Source organism: Mytilus californianus, unplaced genomic scaffold (genome assembly GCF_021869535.1).
Source record: "Mytilus californianus isolate M0D057914Y unplaced genomic scaffold, xbMytCali1.0.p SCAF_3, whole genome shotgun sequence".
NCBI lineage: Eukaryota > Metazoa > Mollusca > Bivalvia > Mytilida > Mytilidae > Mytilus > Mytilus californianus.
This window is the reverse complement of record NW_026262679.1, coordinates 80122090-80141414: the sequence shown is the minus strand read 5'-3', so window position 1 is coordinate 80141414 and position 19325 is coordinate 80122090. Positions and strand designations below refer to the sequence as shown.

General features: G+C 32.7%; 1 protein-coding gene and 1 long non-coding RNA gene across 3 annotated transcripts; both read left to right on the top strand.

Moving 5' to 3' along the window:
• The first annotated feature begins 8204 nt into the window (after positions 1 to 8204).
• LOC127735158 (uncharacterized) lies at positions 8205 to 11189 on the top strand. 2 transcript variants are annotated; one of them, XM_052245259.1, is made up of 2 exons: positions 8205 to 8285; positions 8874 to 11189. In XM_052245259.1, the coding sequence occupies exon 2, from the start codon at positions 8880 to 8882 to the stop codon at positions 10518 to 10520; it is 1641 nt and encodes a 546-aa protein (XP_052101219.1). In that variant the 5' UTR covers positions 8205 to 8285; positions 8874 to 8879; the 3' UTR covers positions 10521 to 11189. The 2 variants fall into 2 exon arrangements, with proteins under 2 accessions (XP_052101219.1, XP_052101220.1); XM_052245260.1 differs by having other exon boundaries at positions 8205 to 8300.
• A 4332-nt stretch (positions 11190 to 15521) lies between these two features.
• Positions 15522 to 16507, top strand: LOC127735170 (uncharacterized). Its single transcript, XR_007998165.1, has 2 exons — positions 15522 to 15581; positions 15967 to 16507. It is a non-coding gene; the product is annotated as an uncharacterized LOC127735170 (long non-coding RNA).
• Positions 16508 to 19325: the final 2818 nt, after the last annotated feature.

Sequence of the window (19325 nt, the reverse complement as noted above, 5' to 3'; positions counted from 1 at the left end):
AATTTCTTTTGGCGAATTTGCACGACTTTTTCAATAAAAAATCTTTGTAATATTCCTCGCATGGTACTTAGGAAGTATCAGAGAAAAATTAAGCAACAGAACGGTTGTTTTATTGCCGTTCTGGTACAATGTAAACAAACCCATAAGCACAGAATCAGGACCCAACAGCACCAGTCAGGACCGAATCACCAGCACAGAACGTTCTCTCGCAGGACAACCTTACCCACCGTGAAGTTCGTTAGACCTTTTAAACCCGACATAAGATTGTGGATAAGGTTTGTTAAATGTATTGTAGCCCAGTAATTTCAGAGGAGAAGATTATGTAAAAAAATTACGGAATACGACGGACGACGGGGGCCAAGTGATGAAAAAAGCTCACTTTTCCCTTGGGGCCAGGTGAGCTAAAACCAACCAAGAATTCCGAACAAGATTGCACCGTTCTTGAATTAAAAAAAAAAGTCTAACAATTCATAATTAAGGCTTTCACGAACGAGATAAACTAATCAGACATGACAAAACAACTTCAATTGCGTTTTTTTTTTGTTTTTTAACAAAAAATAAATACTACGTATTATTTACTAGTATACAAGGGTGATTGTACGCACTGACATGTCGCGACTGCTGGAATGATCGTTATCGAATTTATTTTGAAGGTCTGTAGTGTAAGATAAATAATTTAATAAAAGTATATCATAAAATTAACAGTGTTCATGGAACCATAAAAAAGTCAAGGTCTGATGAAACCTGCCAGACGGACATGAACACATTACAATCATTAAAACCAACAAAAAAAAGAACTGAACATTTACCAATTAATCAAGAAAATAAGTTCAAGGTCACTTAAATAGTCATATGCGCCATACGAGCAAATATAGTTGACCTATTACTTATGGTATTAGAGATACGGACTTGAACACGAAATGTTAACCTTGATCATATAGATATCAACCATTATCAGCTATTCATTTTGTTAGGAATTCGCTGAACCATGAAAATGAGGTCAAGGGCAATGGACATATGACAGATAGAAACATCGTTACATAAAAGATCTGTGTGCGAGGTATGTTGCAGTCAGGCCTTCTAACTTCTGACATATGAAGCTTCATACAAATAGTTCAAGCCGCCACGAACTTACATCCCTTGGTTCGCATTCCGACAATTCCAAAATATCAATGTGAATTTTTAGAATAAACATGATAATCCTACTCACATACATCCAATTTCGCGGGTTTCCCTGCTTTCTTATTTCTTATAAAATTTTAAGTTGGTATACGATTTAGTTATATAACATCAGTGGCGAATCCAGGCGGCGTATAGGTCACATGCCCCCATCCCCACCTTTGATGGCCCAAAATATATTAAATCTTTTTTTTTTACGATTTTTTTTAGCTTAATTCGTCCAAAACATTGTTCGCTTTGCTACGCTCTGCGGTATGTAAGCTGTTTGAATTACGCCCACTTTGAAAAACCTGAATCCGTCCCTATATATTGTCAATAATATACTGACCAACGTCAATGTACGAAAATCATACCACAATGGAGAGATAACAGAACCGTTTATTTATACAACTATTAATAACATAATCATTATTGCATTTTCTCGATGGCCTGAGACTATTATACTAATTTATACTTAGTATTATAGTTACAATTAGGGATAGATGGATTTGATTTTTAATGCATGATTATTGTAATCCTTTTCTCACCATAAACATTCATTTTCTATGGCGATTCTGCAAGCATATATACATGTGTCTGATTATCATGCCATATATTGAACATTTAGCCTTAAGAAGATTTATTTAAAACGATCATAGGAAATATTACACCCCTAGGTAGATTGGGGTACTTATAAAGATAACCATCCTGTTGTGCAAGAAAATCACATATCAAATGTGCGTTCTTCAATTTTTAAGACCATAAACTCTAATTTTAAGTTTAAACACTAAAATTTACATAATTCATATAAAAAAAAAACGTATAGAGAGCTTAAACCTCAATTTGCGGTTTAACCTTCATTTCTATCTATTTCGCAGTTAGAGTATTTTTTTTTAAATGCAAAGCAAAATTATAATTATTTTTGTTCCAATAAAGTAGGAATTCAAGTGTTTACAGATTCAATAAATAATAAGTTGTCCTCTGTAAGAAATCGTTTTCTTACCAGCCACCAAACTCCTTTTTTTCCTCCTAATTGCTGAAATTCAATTATGTTATGCGATTATGCCTTTTTTTTCTTAGACAAAACCGGGTTCTGCCTTGTGAAATCTAGGACAAAACCAGGTTGTACACATTGACAAAACCGGGTGCTTCCATTTTGACATGACCCATTTCTTTCGATTCATACGCAGAAATACAAGTATTGAGGTGCTCAAAGTGACTAGTTTTGCAATCTTCATGTCAATATCTTTCTTTCCGTACCTTTCTTTCCGTACCATGTGAACAATTTAAGGAGAAATTAAACAAATTCGAGGCAAGGTTCACTCAATTCGTCATTTTGACGTGCATTTTTACTTATTTTTCCGTTAATCTAGAACGGTTGTAGAAAATATTACATCTCACAATAGAAAATAGTTGTATATGTATAAATATTCTCCGATATCATAACAATAACAAATAAATAAACAGAAAACTACCTTTTCTCTATCTATTGATGTTCCGTCACCGTGCCGGATATTAGATACCATCGAGTCCAAACATTTTTTGCCGGGGTAGTTTAGACACAGTGAAATGAATACGGATGATGATGAAGTATAAAACAATTTTGTTGAATATGTTTTTATTACAAGTTTTCAAGACTATTGAGTATGCATAATTATAATAAAACATATATAACAGAATTTAGTACCATCAACATTAATCAGCAGTAATTCGCATTTTTTCAATTGACTGTGACAAGTCTTTCAACTGATGTAATAAAATAACAAATCGTTACATACAAGACTGTATAAGCCGATCCCCAAACTGATGTATACAAACTTTGTTTTTGTTTAAAGTTATAAAAACTTCTCAAATTAAGAAATGTTGTTTGATTTGCCGAATCCCTCCTATAAAAGAGGAGGCAGGATGGGTTGTTCTTTTAATTTTTTATTATTATCAAATGAATTGAAAGCGCTTTTAGCCACCATGACGTTAGAAGGAAAAAAAAAAACATTTATCCTGATTCAAATATGTCACACAATCCTCCGAAGTTAATATAAATTATTCATTATTTTATTATGGGGCCGGATCGACATAGGGCCGGATCGACGTGGGCTGGGTCGAATTGGGACGGATCGACTTTGGGCCGGATCGACTTGGGGCCGGATCGATTTAGATAAATGATACCATGGACTCCAATTTCAATTGACTAAGATTGCCCGTTTCCTGCCAAAGATAGGTGGTTCTCTCTGTCATTCGGCCATTCTTCACCAATAAAGACTGGCTACCACGAAATAGTCAATAGTGCTGAAAGTGGCGTTAAACACCAATTTAGCAATCAAGTAAATGTTTGTTCATAATAAAGACAATAATTTTATTTCTTTCAAAAAACTAAATTATCCCATTAAAATGAAATATTTAAATCTTACTCTGTATTTGAAAAACAAGTAAAATGTCGTCATTTATTTTCAACAGTCCCACAAAAAATTTGAGTTTGTTACTTTTGGTAACTATATGGACAGATCATTTGCATTCATACTAAGATAGGATAAATATATTATCTTTTGGTCCCAGTTCTACCTTAGAATTGAATATCATACCAATTTTGTTAAGCTTTAGTTTTTTCCCTTCGAAATACCCGTCATGTTGTTCTGTGTTTAAAGCAAAGGTTGACAGGGAGAGGCGCACAGTTGGTTCCTTTGGGAATAATTTGATGTTTTAGAATGAAAGCACACAATTATATTCCCCATTTAAAGTTATGGTGAAGGTATAAAGAGGAAGAAACGAGCGACTTAAGATTTTCAGTATCATACTCAAATAAGTTTGGATTTCGAATTTGGTTAGATTTTCTCATCACTTGGCCTCTGGCGTTCATCGTCGTCGTCGTCAGCCGTTTTGTTAAATTTTACAAAAATCTCTGAAACTTGTGGGCCAAATTTAACCAAACTTGGCCACCGTCATCATTAGACTTGTGGGCCAAATTAAACCAAACTTGGCCACCGTCGTCATTAGGGTATCTAGTTTAAAATGTGTCCAATGACTCCGACTGCTAACCAACATGGCCGACATGGTTAAAATAGAACATAGGGGTAAAATGCAAGTTTTGTCTTTTATCTTGAAAACTGCTATAAATAGAGCAAATCTGACGACAGGATTAATAGTGTGAAGAATGGTGATATCTACGTATTGTGTTTACATCAGAACTGTCAGAGGACTTCTGATAGAAGTTAATGCACAATTTTAACAATTATTCATTTTTGCCAATTATCTTCAAGAATATAGTAGACAGAGAAAAACTTTTCAAACAAAAAGAGACCAACAAGACAAGATCTACAAATAAATTGATATAGTCGAAATCATCGGACGACTCCTTATTGGAATTATTGCCCTTTAATGACGATTTTTGTTTTTTTTTTGCGTTTTGCCTAATATCTGAAAAACTATCATAGATATATAGAAACTTAAATAAGCAAAAATCAGCACGACAAGATCTATAAATAAGTAAACATGGTTGAATTCATCTTACAACCCCTTATTGGAGTTGCTACCCTTTAGAGCTAATTTCCTAATGCTTGGTTGGATTGCTTCCTTTGTTTCTATAAACGTTTGCTCAAGCATTAATGTAACTAAGATTGACATCTGCAAACAATATAAATAGGCGGAGTTAAACCTGTATACATTATACTTAAATTTGATGTTATCCTGGAGGTTAGGAATCAAAATGTAATGTATACAGGTTTAAATACGCCTATTTATATTGTTTGTAGATGTCAATCTTAATTACAATGCTTGAGCAAACATTTATACAAACAAAGCAAGTAAGCAAACCAAAGTCTTACTCTACAAACATTAGGAAATTAGCTCTAATGATAATTTTTACCAAGTATTTGTGTTTTTGCCAAATATCTGAAAAAACTATTATAGATAGAAACTTAAATTAGCAAAAAGACAAGATTTACAGATAAGTGTACGGTTTGAAATTGTCAGTACATTTTTAGTTTTCTGCCTCTTATTTTGAAAACTATTATAGATAGATAGCCAGACAAGCATGCTAGATCTACAAATAAGTCAAATTTTGTCAAAATTTTTAGTAGATTCTTTATAGGATGATTGCCCTTAAATGACAATTTTTATCCTTTTTTGTGTTTTGTGCAAAAACTAAAGAAGATAGAGAAAAACTGCAAACAGGAAAAATTATCAGCAATACAAGATCATCAAAAAAGAGATTTTTGTCATGAATTCTATTCTAGTCTTCAGTGTTGGAGAGTTTCCATTGTTGAAGATGCACATAGACCTAGGCAAGCGACAGTTTATTAGATATTGTTTCCTAAGTTTACTCTATAGTCAATGTTCTGAGAAGTAATGACTGTTCTTTGTAACTGCATTCTAGTCCTTTAAAATGTTATATGATAGCACATTCCAGAAAATTGGTCAACTATCAGAACAGGATTTTTTTAAATAGTTTATCTAAATCGAATAAGACAACACATTCGTGCATAGCTAAATTAAAGTAGGTATCATAAGTAAATCATTACCATTTACTCCATGTATCTTGTTTACCAAAATGTTCCCTGTATCATGGAACCTGACACATTATTCGATTGGAACAACAGTAACACGAGTACGACGCCTGATAAATTTGAATCTCAGAGAACGACCATTTACCTTCAAGGGGGGTTATGGTTTTTTCCTAAAAAAAAATATTCTGATCCCCAATTTGATGAAAAAAATATTGTGGTCAAGCAGATGACAAAAAAAAATATTCTACATCCAGATTTTCCACATATCTTATAGTGTTAAATTTTGAAAAAAAAAATTGTTGACATAACCCCCTTGAAGTTAGATGGTTGCTCCCTTAGGTAAGTCGCCTTTATGCTAGAGTCAGTATAAAATTCTTAGGTGGAGAGTTGTCTTATTGGCAATTATACCACATCTTCTATTTTTATATATACTTGATATTTTCATGCCCGTACAGCCGAGGATAACGATTACATTTTTATATCTGATGATTTAACTGGTTCTGACTTGGGTATTTGTAAACTTATAAAAGAAGTATAAAAATACTATGGTAGTCAGTTATTTGATTTTTACAAGGAGAACAATCTGTTTATCATTTATAGAGGATTCAAAAGCGTTTTGTAAACGAAATTAAATGAGAGGCGAAAGATACCAAAGAGACATTCAAACTCATAAGTCGAAAAAAACTGACAACGCCATGGCTAAAAAAAGAAAAAGAACAACAGACACACATAGTACACAAAACACAACATAGAAAACTAAAGACTGAGCAACACGAACCCCACCAAAAACTGCATGGGGGTGATCTCAGGTGCTCCGGAAGTAACATGTGTTTTTGATTATTGCATACGCGATCTAGTTTCTTTAATTTTTACGAAATCTTTTAAAATGTGTATTCTGACATTCATTCCCTAATTCAAGCAACAACAAAAAAAGCTCTATGAAAAGTCGAAAAAAACAGATTATGCAAACAAGCGAAGGAAACTATGTCGACAAAATAAACAAACGGTATCTTGGAAAAAAAATGCATTTTTTAAAGATTATATTAATACTGAAACAAATGACAACGTGCTTAAAAACGTCTGATTAGAATATACTCAGAATATCAATGATTCTACTGATCATAAAATTTCAAATATTTTTATTGATTCTGTTGCAAAATCGACCAAAACAATTGATTTCAATGCACCTAACAAAGAGCAACCAAATTGAATACCAAAAACAAGCCCTGTTTGATAGTTTGAATTCAGACGTTCGATACCCCCTTAATGTAACGATAAACAATTGTAAAATGTTTTTGATAATACAAATAGAGCAATCATGCAATGGAAACTTTGTAAAGAAAATAAAAAAAAAGTTTTGAAAAAAAATACAATTTTCAAAGTTATATTGATATCGAAACACGCTATGAAAATAACTATAGCATAGTTTACCCAAAATTTGATTCATTCTACTGCTAATGACATTTGCAATATTGTCATTGATTCTGCTGCAAAAACCGTTCGGGACGAAGACATTTAATTTCTATGTTTCAAACAAAGAGTCACAAAATACCCGAAAACAAGCACTGTTATAAAGTATGTATTCTGAGGTTCAATCCCGTCTTACAGCTCTTCTACAAAAGCATGCAAAGCAAACCTTTGATCAACTTGCTTGCTATGTTTGCTTGGATGTTTGCAAACAATAGGTAGGCGGAGTTTCAGTCTGTTTTGTATATACTGGGATTTGATAAGACAATAAAAATTGACATGCAATGAAGTTAATGTTTATTGTCCAATCAAATTCCAGTATATAGTAAACAGACGGAAACAGACTACCTACCTTTTGTTTACAAACATCCAAACAAACATAGCAAGCAAGTTGATCAAATGTTTACATTGCATGCTTTTATGGAAGAGCTGTAACGTAACGATAAAAAAACTAATATTTCCAAGTGAAATTGCGATAAAGGATACGACCGAACGAAGAAATTCTGCTTCATATCTTGATCTTTTCCTCGATATTGACACAGATGGACGACTTCAAACTAGAATCTATAACAAAAGTAATGATTTTAACTTTCTTGCCTCCCATTTCTCAGCAGTAAACATGCACACTGCTCCATCGTATGGCGTTCACATATTATTTAATACGTTAAGAAAAATATTACAGTTCTGCTTAATCTTGAATATAAAAATCAATTTGATAATTGGCAGGCTGGCTTCCGTTACCTCACAAAATCCTGATAAGAAGGAGTGTTCATAGGGAACATTTGTAACAAATGAGTGCAAAATACAACAGTTACAGTTATACATCATACATAAATACAAAATCTCATTTATCATAGTAATGTATACATTTGTAACAAAACGATAATTTTCATAATCTACCCAATTCATAATGATGCTTTATTGATGAACAGGGCAAACAAATAAACCAATACGAGAATTTAGAATTTGATAATGGGGATGTTAAAATTTTTTCAGTTTCAGATGAAATTTAAAAATTCCCACACAAGTAACTTAAATAAGGTTAAGGTGAGCTATATATTAACTCACTTCCGGCTTCCTGTTTACTATCTGATCTGTTCTTGTTTAAGGAACAGTGAAATACTTGGGCATGGTGTTGTAATACACTAAATGTTTAGCAAAGTATTTATTACTCGGGTATTATTTTTTTAAGTAACAATTCAACGACGAACACATACAATCAAATGAGAATTCCGAAATACGAAAAGGGATATTAAGAACAATAGTGTAAATTTAACAGGTTGGGAACAACCCCCCAAATGACAATATACAAAAGACACTTTCATTGGCACGAATAAAAACATCATGACCAAGAGTATTATTGAATGCAATAAGTTGATTCAGATATTTCTTAGAGGTCAAAAGATAACTTCAAATTGACACATCCTCATACATGTACAATGGACAATATGAAAAGGGTTTGTTGAATATAAAAAGAAGATGTGGTATGATTGGCAATGAGACAACTCTCTACAAGAGACCAAATGACACAGAATTAACAATTATAGGTCACCGTACGGCCTTCAACAATGAGCAAAGCCCATACCACATAGTCAGCTATAAAAGGCCCCGAAATGACAAATGTAAAACAATTTAAATGAGAAAAATAACGGCCTAATTTATGTAAAAAATAATGAACGAAAAACAAATATGTTACACAGCAACAATTGTTGAATGCAGATTTTCAATTGCTTATTTTGTAAATTTCAGTTCTAAATGGCTACCTCTGTACATTGTGACCCCTGTTTACGAAACGAACTGAGTTCAAAAGCAGTGAAAGTGTGCACAGAATGCGAAGAAGCAATGTGTCAGCTCTGTGTTAAAGCTCACCAATCTTTCAAAGCATTCACGTCGCATCATTTAGTGAATGTTGACGTTTTACCCCAATCTGTCTTCACTTCAAAGCAATATTGCCAAATACATACCGAGAAAGTTCTTGATTTGTTTTGCACTCAACATGACACGTTGTGTTGTCGATCTTGCATGACCAACAAACACAGAAACTGCGATTCAGTACTTCCATTAGAAGACGCTTCTAGAAATGTAGACAAATCAGCCATTTTAGTTGACACAAAATGTGAACTTGATGGAATAGCAGACACACTCAGGATATTTGAAAAGGATAGGAAATCGGCATCAAGTGAGGTAGACGACTCTGCATCAATCGCAACTTCAGAAGTCACTAATTTGAAAGATCGTATTCTCAAAAGAATTGATGAAATGGAGGAAAACATAATTACTGAAATTGAGGATATGAAAACAAAACATTTCTTTGAAATAAATTCAACTCACGAAGAGATTAAAGAAATGAAAGAAATGATTGACCGCTTGAAACAAAATTTGGAATCAACAACAAAATTCGGTTCCAACAACCAGAAGTTCGTGATGATTCATTCGTTAAAAACGAAAATAAAAGAATTACAAGACAGGCTGCAACATCTACTATTATCAACAAGATCCGTTGGTATCACATTTTCACCGACTATGGATATTCTTCCATCCACAAAATTTGGTTTGATCAAGGAAAATAGAAAACCATGCACTATTGTTCATCATATTTCTACCAAGATGCAAGCCCCAATTGTACCAAGAAAATCATCTACGTTTAAACTCACGAAAGAGTTTAACCCTATTGGTTCAATTATTACTAGTGCTGTTATTATCCCAAAAAACAAGCTACTCGTATGTTTTTTCAATGAATCTGCATTAGGTGTAATTGATGAAGACGGAATAATTATTAAAATCCAAAAAATTCAAAGCAACCCATGGAGTATAGCTATAATACCGGACACAGATGAAGCCATCGCAATTTTGACACGAGAGAGGTCGATCCAGTATGTCAAAATTGAGAACTTGGCACTAGAAAAGAAAGTATCAGTTAAGGAGAAGTTTCCTTGTGAACTACGCGGCATTGCAGTAACAAAGGACCGGATTGCGTTTGGTGGCCATGGAAAAGTTTACTTGTGCAACATGAACCTGGACCTTATAACACAACTGAACGTTGACTCATTTACTGTATATCACTTACATTTCGATAACACTGACAGATTATGCTGTGTATTTAAAGTAGGCAGAGTAATATATCGTTTCCTTAAAACAGAAAAGTTGTCAATGAAGTACAGTTTAAAAGACTTTCAAAGCTTATGTGGCATAACGTCCGACAAATACGGTAATTTATTGATAGCAGATACACAAACAAACTCAATTATAGAAGTAGGCTCGAAAGGAGAATATCACAAACAAATTTTGAAAGGAGGAGATGGTATAAATAATCCAAAAACAATTATCTTTAACAAAACTTTTACAAAGTTATATATTTTTAACACAAATGGTAGTGTTCAAATTTATGACTGTTGAAATTAAATAGAATCAAAATGAATTTAAAATGACAAATTTTGGAACATAAATGACACCACAGGATCATTGTTATGTTTTATGTTTTTTTGTTGATATCATTGTCGTCACAAATAGAATTGCGGAATGATCAGTACAAATTATATGAATTGGTTGCATATCAACGAAAAAATGTGCGTTTTTCTTATCTGGGCGTTTTTTTCAAAAAAATGTCCACTTTCTCTGTCCAGGGCTAAAATTGTGATACAATCATATATATTTTAACATTTTTTGGTCTCAGTCTATAAATTGTACTTATTAAAGACAACGATAACACGTTTTGTTTGCTTTGTGGTAACGACTCTCTGAAAAAATCAGACCAAAGGGCTCAAAAAAAGCAAAAACGCTCTGTCCACATTTGAAAGTTTACTTAAATTTTTTAAATTTCATACAATTTACCAATCTTTTTTGTGCTTTTTTCAATGTTGAAAGCTGAAGCTCGCATTACACCTGTTTCTTAGCCTCGTACAAATACAGCTGAAATTTAAAGACACTAAACAGTTATTGTCTATATAACATAAGAGTATGTTACTATGTTCACACCATGATGCTGCTGGTGGTCATAACTAGGTATATCCTAATTGTTCAATATCACTATAATTAATTTTATACAATAAAGATATATAGTATAAATTTCGTTGGAACAACTGCCAAACAGGGACCAAACGGTACGAAACGACTATTTACATATATATTTATATAGGTGATGCCTTCTAGAATGTTATGTTTTACATTATTCTGAAATCACCTTATTCGATATCTTTCCCAATTGTCAATGTTTACTGAAATCATGCATTTACTTTGTAATTGCATTCTGACCCTTTGAAATGTTACATAATACCACATGCCAGAATACTTTTCGAATATCAGAAATAGGCAAACAATTAAAAAAAAATAATAGAAAAACAAAGGATATGGGGTATCCATCCATGACACAAAAGCAGTACATGCAAAGCAAAAAAAAAAAATCACACACGAAAAGCAAAGGAACAGCGCTTTTGTTGCTATTCTTTATCTCAAAGTCACAGTGAGGCCTTCAAGACGGAGCAAAAACACTCTCAAATTACAGCAAGTTTAAGACGCCCCCTAGCACCGGCTTGAGCGGAATTCTTTGCAAAAATAATTTAGATAGTCTTTGTTAGATGTAACACCACCAAATCGGGCCCGGTCAAAAAAGAACATACGGGAAAGAGGTACCTATTTTAAAACAAAATAGTTCCTACGCATAGGTGTAAATATAAAACTATGTAGAATATTTTTTAGTAATTAAGGTATCAGAGGAAAGGTGATTGACTGGTGATCCTTGTAGAACACATATTGACTGATAATTTTGAATAATACAAAAATGTATGAATTAATTCGAAACCTGAGGGCAGGGATTGCCAGTTTCTTAGTTTATTTCAAAGCAAAACAGACGATAATATCAGACATAGCTACATGTGATTATCTTTGTGTCCAGGAAAATACAAATTCAGGAAACAAAAAGTAGGTTTAAGAATTGTAATAGATATCATAGTTCCTGATTTATTCATTACCATTTTCTCCATGTATCACGTTTACCAAAAAGCTTCCTGTATAAAGGAACCCGACTCCTATATAAAGATGAAAGCATAAGGCATTCTACAACTACATGAATGATAAAAAAGAAAGATGCAGTTATTTATACGACATAGATCACTGCAAGGCAGCACCCAAGAAGAAATGACATCAAAAATGAATAGCTAGAATGTATAAAAAATCATCATTTTATCATAATTTAGTCTAAGGAAATTTTACAACTTTAAAAAGTCCTTATTACAATAAAAATCTTACGCTTTCATTTCCTTGTAAATTTTATTTCCAAAGTAGTACCATTCAACCACTGGCAATTAGCATTATAAAAAAAATTATGGCAACATATTGAATTTCAGTGATAGTACAACTTTTTTCAATGATCAACTTGTATCTAACACGTTTTTGATTTATGAAAAAAACAATAAACAATAAACAAATATGATATACAGCAACGAACAACAACCACTGAATAACAGGCTCCTGACTTTGGACATGCACATACAGAATATGTCGGGTAAAACATGTTTTCGGGCGCACAACCATCCCCTAATGTGGGACAGTGGTGTAACAGCACAAAAAAATAAACTTGCAATTTTGATGCTCGCACAGCCGATTATAACGATTAAATTTTAATATCTGATGATGAAACGGTTTCTGGCTTATTAAACTTAACGAAAAAAAGAAACATTTCGAAACAAAATGCTTTTTTATGGATAAAGCAAACAATGCTACCTGATTTTAACAAGGGGAACGATATGTTTATTATTTATTGAAGATTCAAAAGCGTTTTGTAAGCGAAGTTGACACACCGAAACAAAAGCAATTTAGTTTATTTTACAAACTCGTATTGACTTTAAATCATAGATTATAAAATTTGCCTCCTAATGTTCATTCCCTCATATATGCAACGGTATTAAACTATATGAAAGGTCGAAAATGCAAAATGAGCAAAAAAGCCAAAGAAACTATGTCGAGATAATAAACAAGCGGCATTTCGAAAATGAATTGCAATTTTTGAAAGTTATATTGATATCGAAAAACAGTTAATTTCAATGCTCCAACAAAGAGCCACAAAATATCGAAAACAAGCCCTTTTTAATAGTTTGTATTGTGACATTCGTTCCATCCTCAACATAACGATAAAAAGCTGTAACAGACTCGAAATACAAATAGAGCAAACATGCCAAGGAAACTTTGTCGAGAAAATAAACAAAAGTCATTCAAAAAAATTGCAATTCTCAAAGTAACATTGATATCGATACAAATGGAAAACGTACTAAAAAACATCCGTTTATAATTTAGACAACATTTGATTCTACTGCTGATGAAATTTCAAAAACTTTCATTGATTCTGCTGCATAATAACGTTTGGGACAAGAACATTCAATTCCAATGCCCACAAGAAAGAGCCACAAAATACCGAAAAGCCCTGTTTGAAGTCTGACGTTCATTCCCTCCTTTATGTAACAATAAAAAGTTCTAACAAAGGTCAACATTACTACTTGAACCGGTATTATAGTGGGTTTTAATTCATAGCTATTGACTGACTTATTTTTGTACTCATATAAAGCAGAATTCATACAAAACCTTCTGAAATAAAACAATTAAAATAACATTTTGCAAAGTTTTTAATTTCGCTTTCAGATATATTGATGATTTCCTATCACTCAAATCACAGATAAGAATATGTGGCCTGATTAACAATGACACAATTCTCCATCAGAGACCAAAATGACGTAGAAGGTTAGCAACTATACGTAAAGCCTTTAATAATGAGCAAAACCCATACCGAATAGCAAGCTATAAAAGAACTACGAAATGACAAATGTAAAGCAATTCAAACTAGAAAACCGTAGCGGCCTGATTTATGTACAAAACAATAAATGAAAAACAAATATGATCTACAATAACAAAACGACAACCACTGAATTGCTGGCTCCTGATTTAGGATAGGGACATACAGAATGAGGCGGGGTTAATCATGTTTGCGGGCGAGACAACCCTTCCCTTACCTGGGACAGTGGGGTTACAGCACAATAATAACACACTATAAAAATCAGTTGAAAAGAGCTAAACTCATCAGATCTATACAAAGCACAAAAACAGCTAACAAAAACACAAAAGACACAACTTACAGATCTGAGAATACTCGCAGTTACCAACACATTAATAATTTTACAATGAGTGCTTACATCTCCTATATCCCAGTAAACTAATCTTAAGGATTAAAGATTAAGGATACGACCGAAAGTACAAAATTTGCTTTATATCTTGACCTTTTCCTCCATATTGACACAGTTTGACGACTTCAAACTGGAATGTAAAACAAAATGGTAATTTCAACTTTCTAACTTCCCACTTCTAAACGGTAACATACCCGCTGCTCCATCGTATGGCGCTTACATATCTCAGTTAATGAGTTACTCTCGTGTTTGTTGACACTATACGGAATTCATTTACAGGGGTGTGTTTCTGACACACAAAAAAATGCTCAACAGAGTAACGAGGAAGAATGACTGAAATCGACACTACATAGTTTTTACGGTCAGCCCCATGAACTAGGTGGCTGATACGATGTGTCGGAGTCTTATTATTTTTAACACTGATAGGAAACATAACAGGACAATTTTCCATGTTAAAATAATTATCAGTTTGAAATGCTACATTTCTATTTCGTTATGAAAATAACATTTCTACTATTCATAACAGTTGATAAATCCATTTAGTTGCAAATACAATGGAATGAATAAACGACTTCACTTCTTTGTAAGATTTAGGTATATGATCAGCCATGTCCTATAGAACTGAAGAACTACAATAAAACAGTCATATGTATTGATATTATGTTGACAAGTGTTAAAAATGCACGTAAAAGGTAAGGACGTAAGCAAATAAGAAACTTTTAGCATTTAGACAAAAAAAGCATAAGAGAGGCGAAAGATAACAAAGGGACATTCAACATTTTAAGTCGAAAACAATGTCATGGCAAAAAAAACGAAAAACGACGAAAAGACAAACTATGGTACACTCAACTTAAAATTGAAAACTAAAGACTGAGTAACACGAACCCCATTAAAGACCGAAAGTGATATCAGGTGCTCTGGAAGGGTAAGAAAATCATGCTCCTCATGTGGCATCCGTCATGTTGTATAAAGAGGGAAATAACATAATAAAACTACAAAAGTTGTTGTCCATGTGGTCCATGTGGTCATGTTTTACACTGATGAGTCTTATGTAGACCAAACGCACGTCTGGCGTACAAAATTGTAAGCCTGGTATCTTTGATTATTTTTTTTAACAATATCTATGGCCAACTTTATAAAGAAAATATCTTTGTCAATTCATTTACGGTAAGATAAACACATAATTTTAAAGGAACAATTATTGTTTTGTTTTGTGTTATTCTTTTATGTTGAGTATAAACACAATGGTCGATTATTGGAATAATATTTGACACACAAATGAAATATGGTAAGAAAGTTTACATTTGAGATATAAGAATATAAAAAAATAGTGCCTTGAATTGGGTACAAAGGTCTCGTGAGCACCTTATGTGAACCATAACTATTAGTGTGTGATTATATCGTTCAAATAATCAGGTATAATTTTGTACTACATTTTGATATTGCTGTGTATTAATAGTATTCTCAAATAAAACAAATTCCATATCAGATTAAAATTATATGGATAGATTATTACAATACAATATTAAATGATTTAAAACCCGTTTCTTTACAATTTAGTTTAAGAACCAGTAAACATCATACATTAATATTCACAGAGTATTCTGCAACTTTACGCAAATTTGAAAAAAAAATTCTCTGTCTTTGCTGATAAATTATCCTTTAACTTGAAGGACACCATGGCTACTAACAGAAACTGTGATCGCTGCCAGCTGAATGGAAAATCAACACTAGGAATAATGAAATGTAACGAATGTGAAGAAGTATATTGCATGGATTGTGTAAAATCACACCCGTCACTTAAAACCTTTACATCTCATCAATTGAAATCTATCAGTAAGCAGGATAGATTAACAGATAGTGACACTGGTAATGATCCGATCAATGGTGTTAGTGATATTTTACACAGACTTAAACAGATGGGAGAAGACCATGAAACACAAGTGTTCAGACATAAAATAAAAGAACAATGTATCGCTGAAAAAATTTCAAGAACTAAATTTCAGCTTCTTAGCCAGTTAAACAAATTGGAGCCAAATACAACACTTATTAGTGGCCATGAAGATAGAATTGAGCACATGAAAAATGAATTAAAACAGTGAAATACAATTAGAGAACTTAAGGTATTTGAAGAAGAATATTTTACAATCAGTTCTGTAAACTGAATTGTATGCTTTGTAAGAATTCATATTATTAAAGAATATTGATGTAAAAGGACTTTTGTAGAACATTACTGAATGTGCCTAAAGCAAGCACGAACTATCCGGATGCATTCTTTTGTGGGAGACTTAACTTATGGTGCGTCAGATTATTTTTATAATAATTACAATTTTGATACATGTCTTATGCCATACTAAAATCTATATGGTTAGATTTTTCTAAATTGATTATTTTACGCATAACGTCATCTATTTGATACTGAAGATTTTAAACTGGCTTTATTTAAACGTTCCTCATAACCTATAAGATATTGAAACGACAAACAATATAAGAATCTGAAACTCTTTCAAAATCAATAACACATTTTAGTTCAATAGTTGATTTTTTTAAAATCTGCTCACATCTTCTTGCCAACTGGTTCTTTATTCTTATGACATACCATTTGAATTAACAATCTGTGTAGAACATAGGTATATCATGCTTATATGTATTTGTAATGGGATATCTGGTTCTTAAAAACATTTGGATTGTCTTCCTTTGATAAGAAGAAAAAAATCGATACATCACCTCAAGTTTGTTTAGAATTCACTTGTAAAGATGATGATGCTTATGATGACGGCACAAGCGGCAAATTTAATGTATTCTCATGAAGAGAAAATGTTAATGTGATATGAATATGAACCCTGATTTGTACAAGATCGACATGCATAGCCAGTTTTTAAACGTGCTACTTCACTGGAAGAACCTTACCGGACACATTATTTTCTGACTCAGGGCCGACCAGTATTTGCTCTTACTCCTAAATTCCACGTGCTTAGAGGAGAAGCGGAAGATCAATTTCAAAGCCTTTCGTTTGTATTGATCCCTTGTTTTGTTTCTTCCTAATCGATTTACAAGACTTGAATATCGGTAAACTATTGTTGTCATAATTTGGTTTGACCCAAACGGGGATCGAACCAACGACATCTAATCAATAATAAGTATTGACGATGTTAATGACTTGGGACATTCCCCACACTTTTTATCCTCGATTAGTGAAATAAATGACGGAAAAACATACACAAGGGGGTCTGGATGAGATTTACAGAATAGAGAATAATGGGCAAAAAATAAATAATAGAGAACAAAAAATAATAGAGAAAAAATAGGCAAAAAAATAAGAGAAAAAATGGCGAGCCAAAATATAAAAAAAGGGAATAATGGGGGAACAAAGAGGACAAGAAAACCCGTTTCTGGCACAATTTTTCGGAACTTTTGTTTTTCAGTCAGTTTATTTCAACTTTTTTTTATCTTGGTTGCTAACTGTTTTAATTCGAGTGCCACTTATGAGTCTAATGTAGACGAAACGCACGTTTGGTGTTCCAAATTATAAGCCTGGTATCTTCTATGAGTTATTATAACCACTAGGCCAATACCACTGCTGGTTGACTATTCTTCAATGAGGGTTTCAATAGCCCCAAGTAATTAACACCTTCGTTTTGGATTGGAATATCTGTTTGTGTTCATTGTCTGTCAATTAACTGTGTATAGGATGTTGAATTATTCAAAACACTTAGGTTCTACCAACAGGCATAGATTGCCGTAGCCGTATTTGGCAAAGCTATATGGAAATTTTGGTTTTCGATCCTCCTTCCTATTTGATTTGGTTTTCCAACTGTTTTGATTCGTGTGCCACTGATAAGTCTTATGTAGACGAAACCCGCGTCTAACGTACCAAATTATATAGCTATCAGCCTAGTATCATTGATTTGTTTTCACATCAGAATAAATTCATACCTTTGGCAGATTACAATCCAAAATTTATGATAGCAACAACCTATACAAAAACTTTTGACTTTAAAACAAAATAGTATTTATATTCGTCCGAAAACTAAATTTTAGTATGAACACATATTTTTTTATAGATATATTGACTATATCGAAATTTGAAAATATTTGCATGTCAAATACAACTTTTCTGTCAAAAACAAAAACCCAACTTCGTAACAACCTGTAATTCAGTTGGTACAAGAAACATCTGAATGTCAACTGAAATAACACCTTAATATATGTTAAGGACAGAACTGTAAGTAGGTCATGATTTTCAGTTTTGTAACAAGGTACTCTGAATTTGTTGTATCTAATGGAAAACTATGATGAGTTATTATCATAAAAAAATCTGAAAAGATAATGTAACTACGGATACAAAACAGTATAAATTGTAGTTTTTTAGTTTTATCAAACAGGCAATAGAGGACATTTTCACTAAAACACTATATATAATTCACAAGTACCTGAAATTCCTCATAAAAAAATAAATGCACAAATATCAAAATTAAGAGTAACTTTAATTATAAACGTGGTACTGTACTTTTACTTGTGATCTGAAATGTATGTTCTTTATTAAATGTCGACTTTGTCTAACATCGATAAAACACTACTATGATATGATAATTGTTATATCAGTTGTGCCTTTTGGGTATTTACACTTTTATGGAAAGTACAGGATGATTTTAATTTCTATGTCCACTATATTGCGGTATCTTATTCTTTAGAAATTGTTTCTAAAACCGACAAGATGCTCATGTACCTGACATACGGAAATGTTCAGTATGATTAAGTTGCATGTATGATTTAAGAAGATCATCAGATCTATTTCTTCAATTTGAGCAATATCAACCTTACAGACTTTTCAAAACTTTTATCCTTGGGCGTACCTCGACGGACTGAAATCGCCATACATTACTTCATATCTTCCGCGTAGTAAACGTTGGTATACATCGCTGTTGACCTATCCCGAATGTTTTGTCGGTGTAAAAATATCGTAAGAGATATACATGGTGTCCTCTCAAGTTTGGTTACTATGTAAATAGTATCATTCCCATTGAACTTG

Excerpts from the sequence above, each read along its gene's own strand:
- LOC127735158 (XM_052245259.1), top strand. The coding sequence starts at position 8,880 with ATGGCTACCTCTGTACATTGTGACCCCTGTTTACGAAACGAACTGAGT.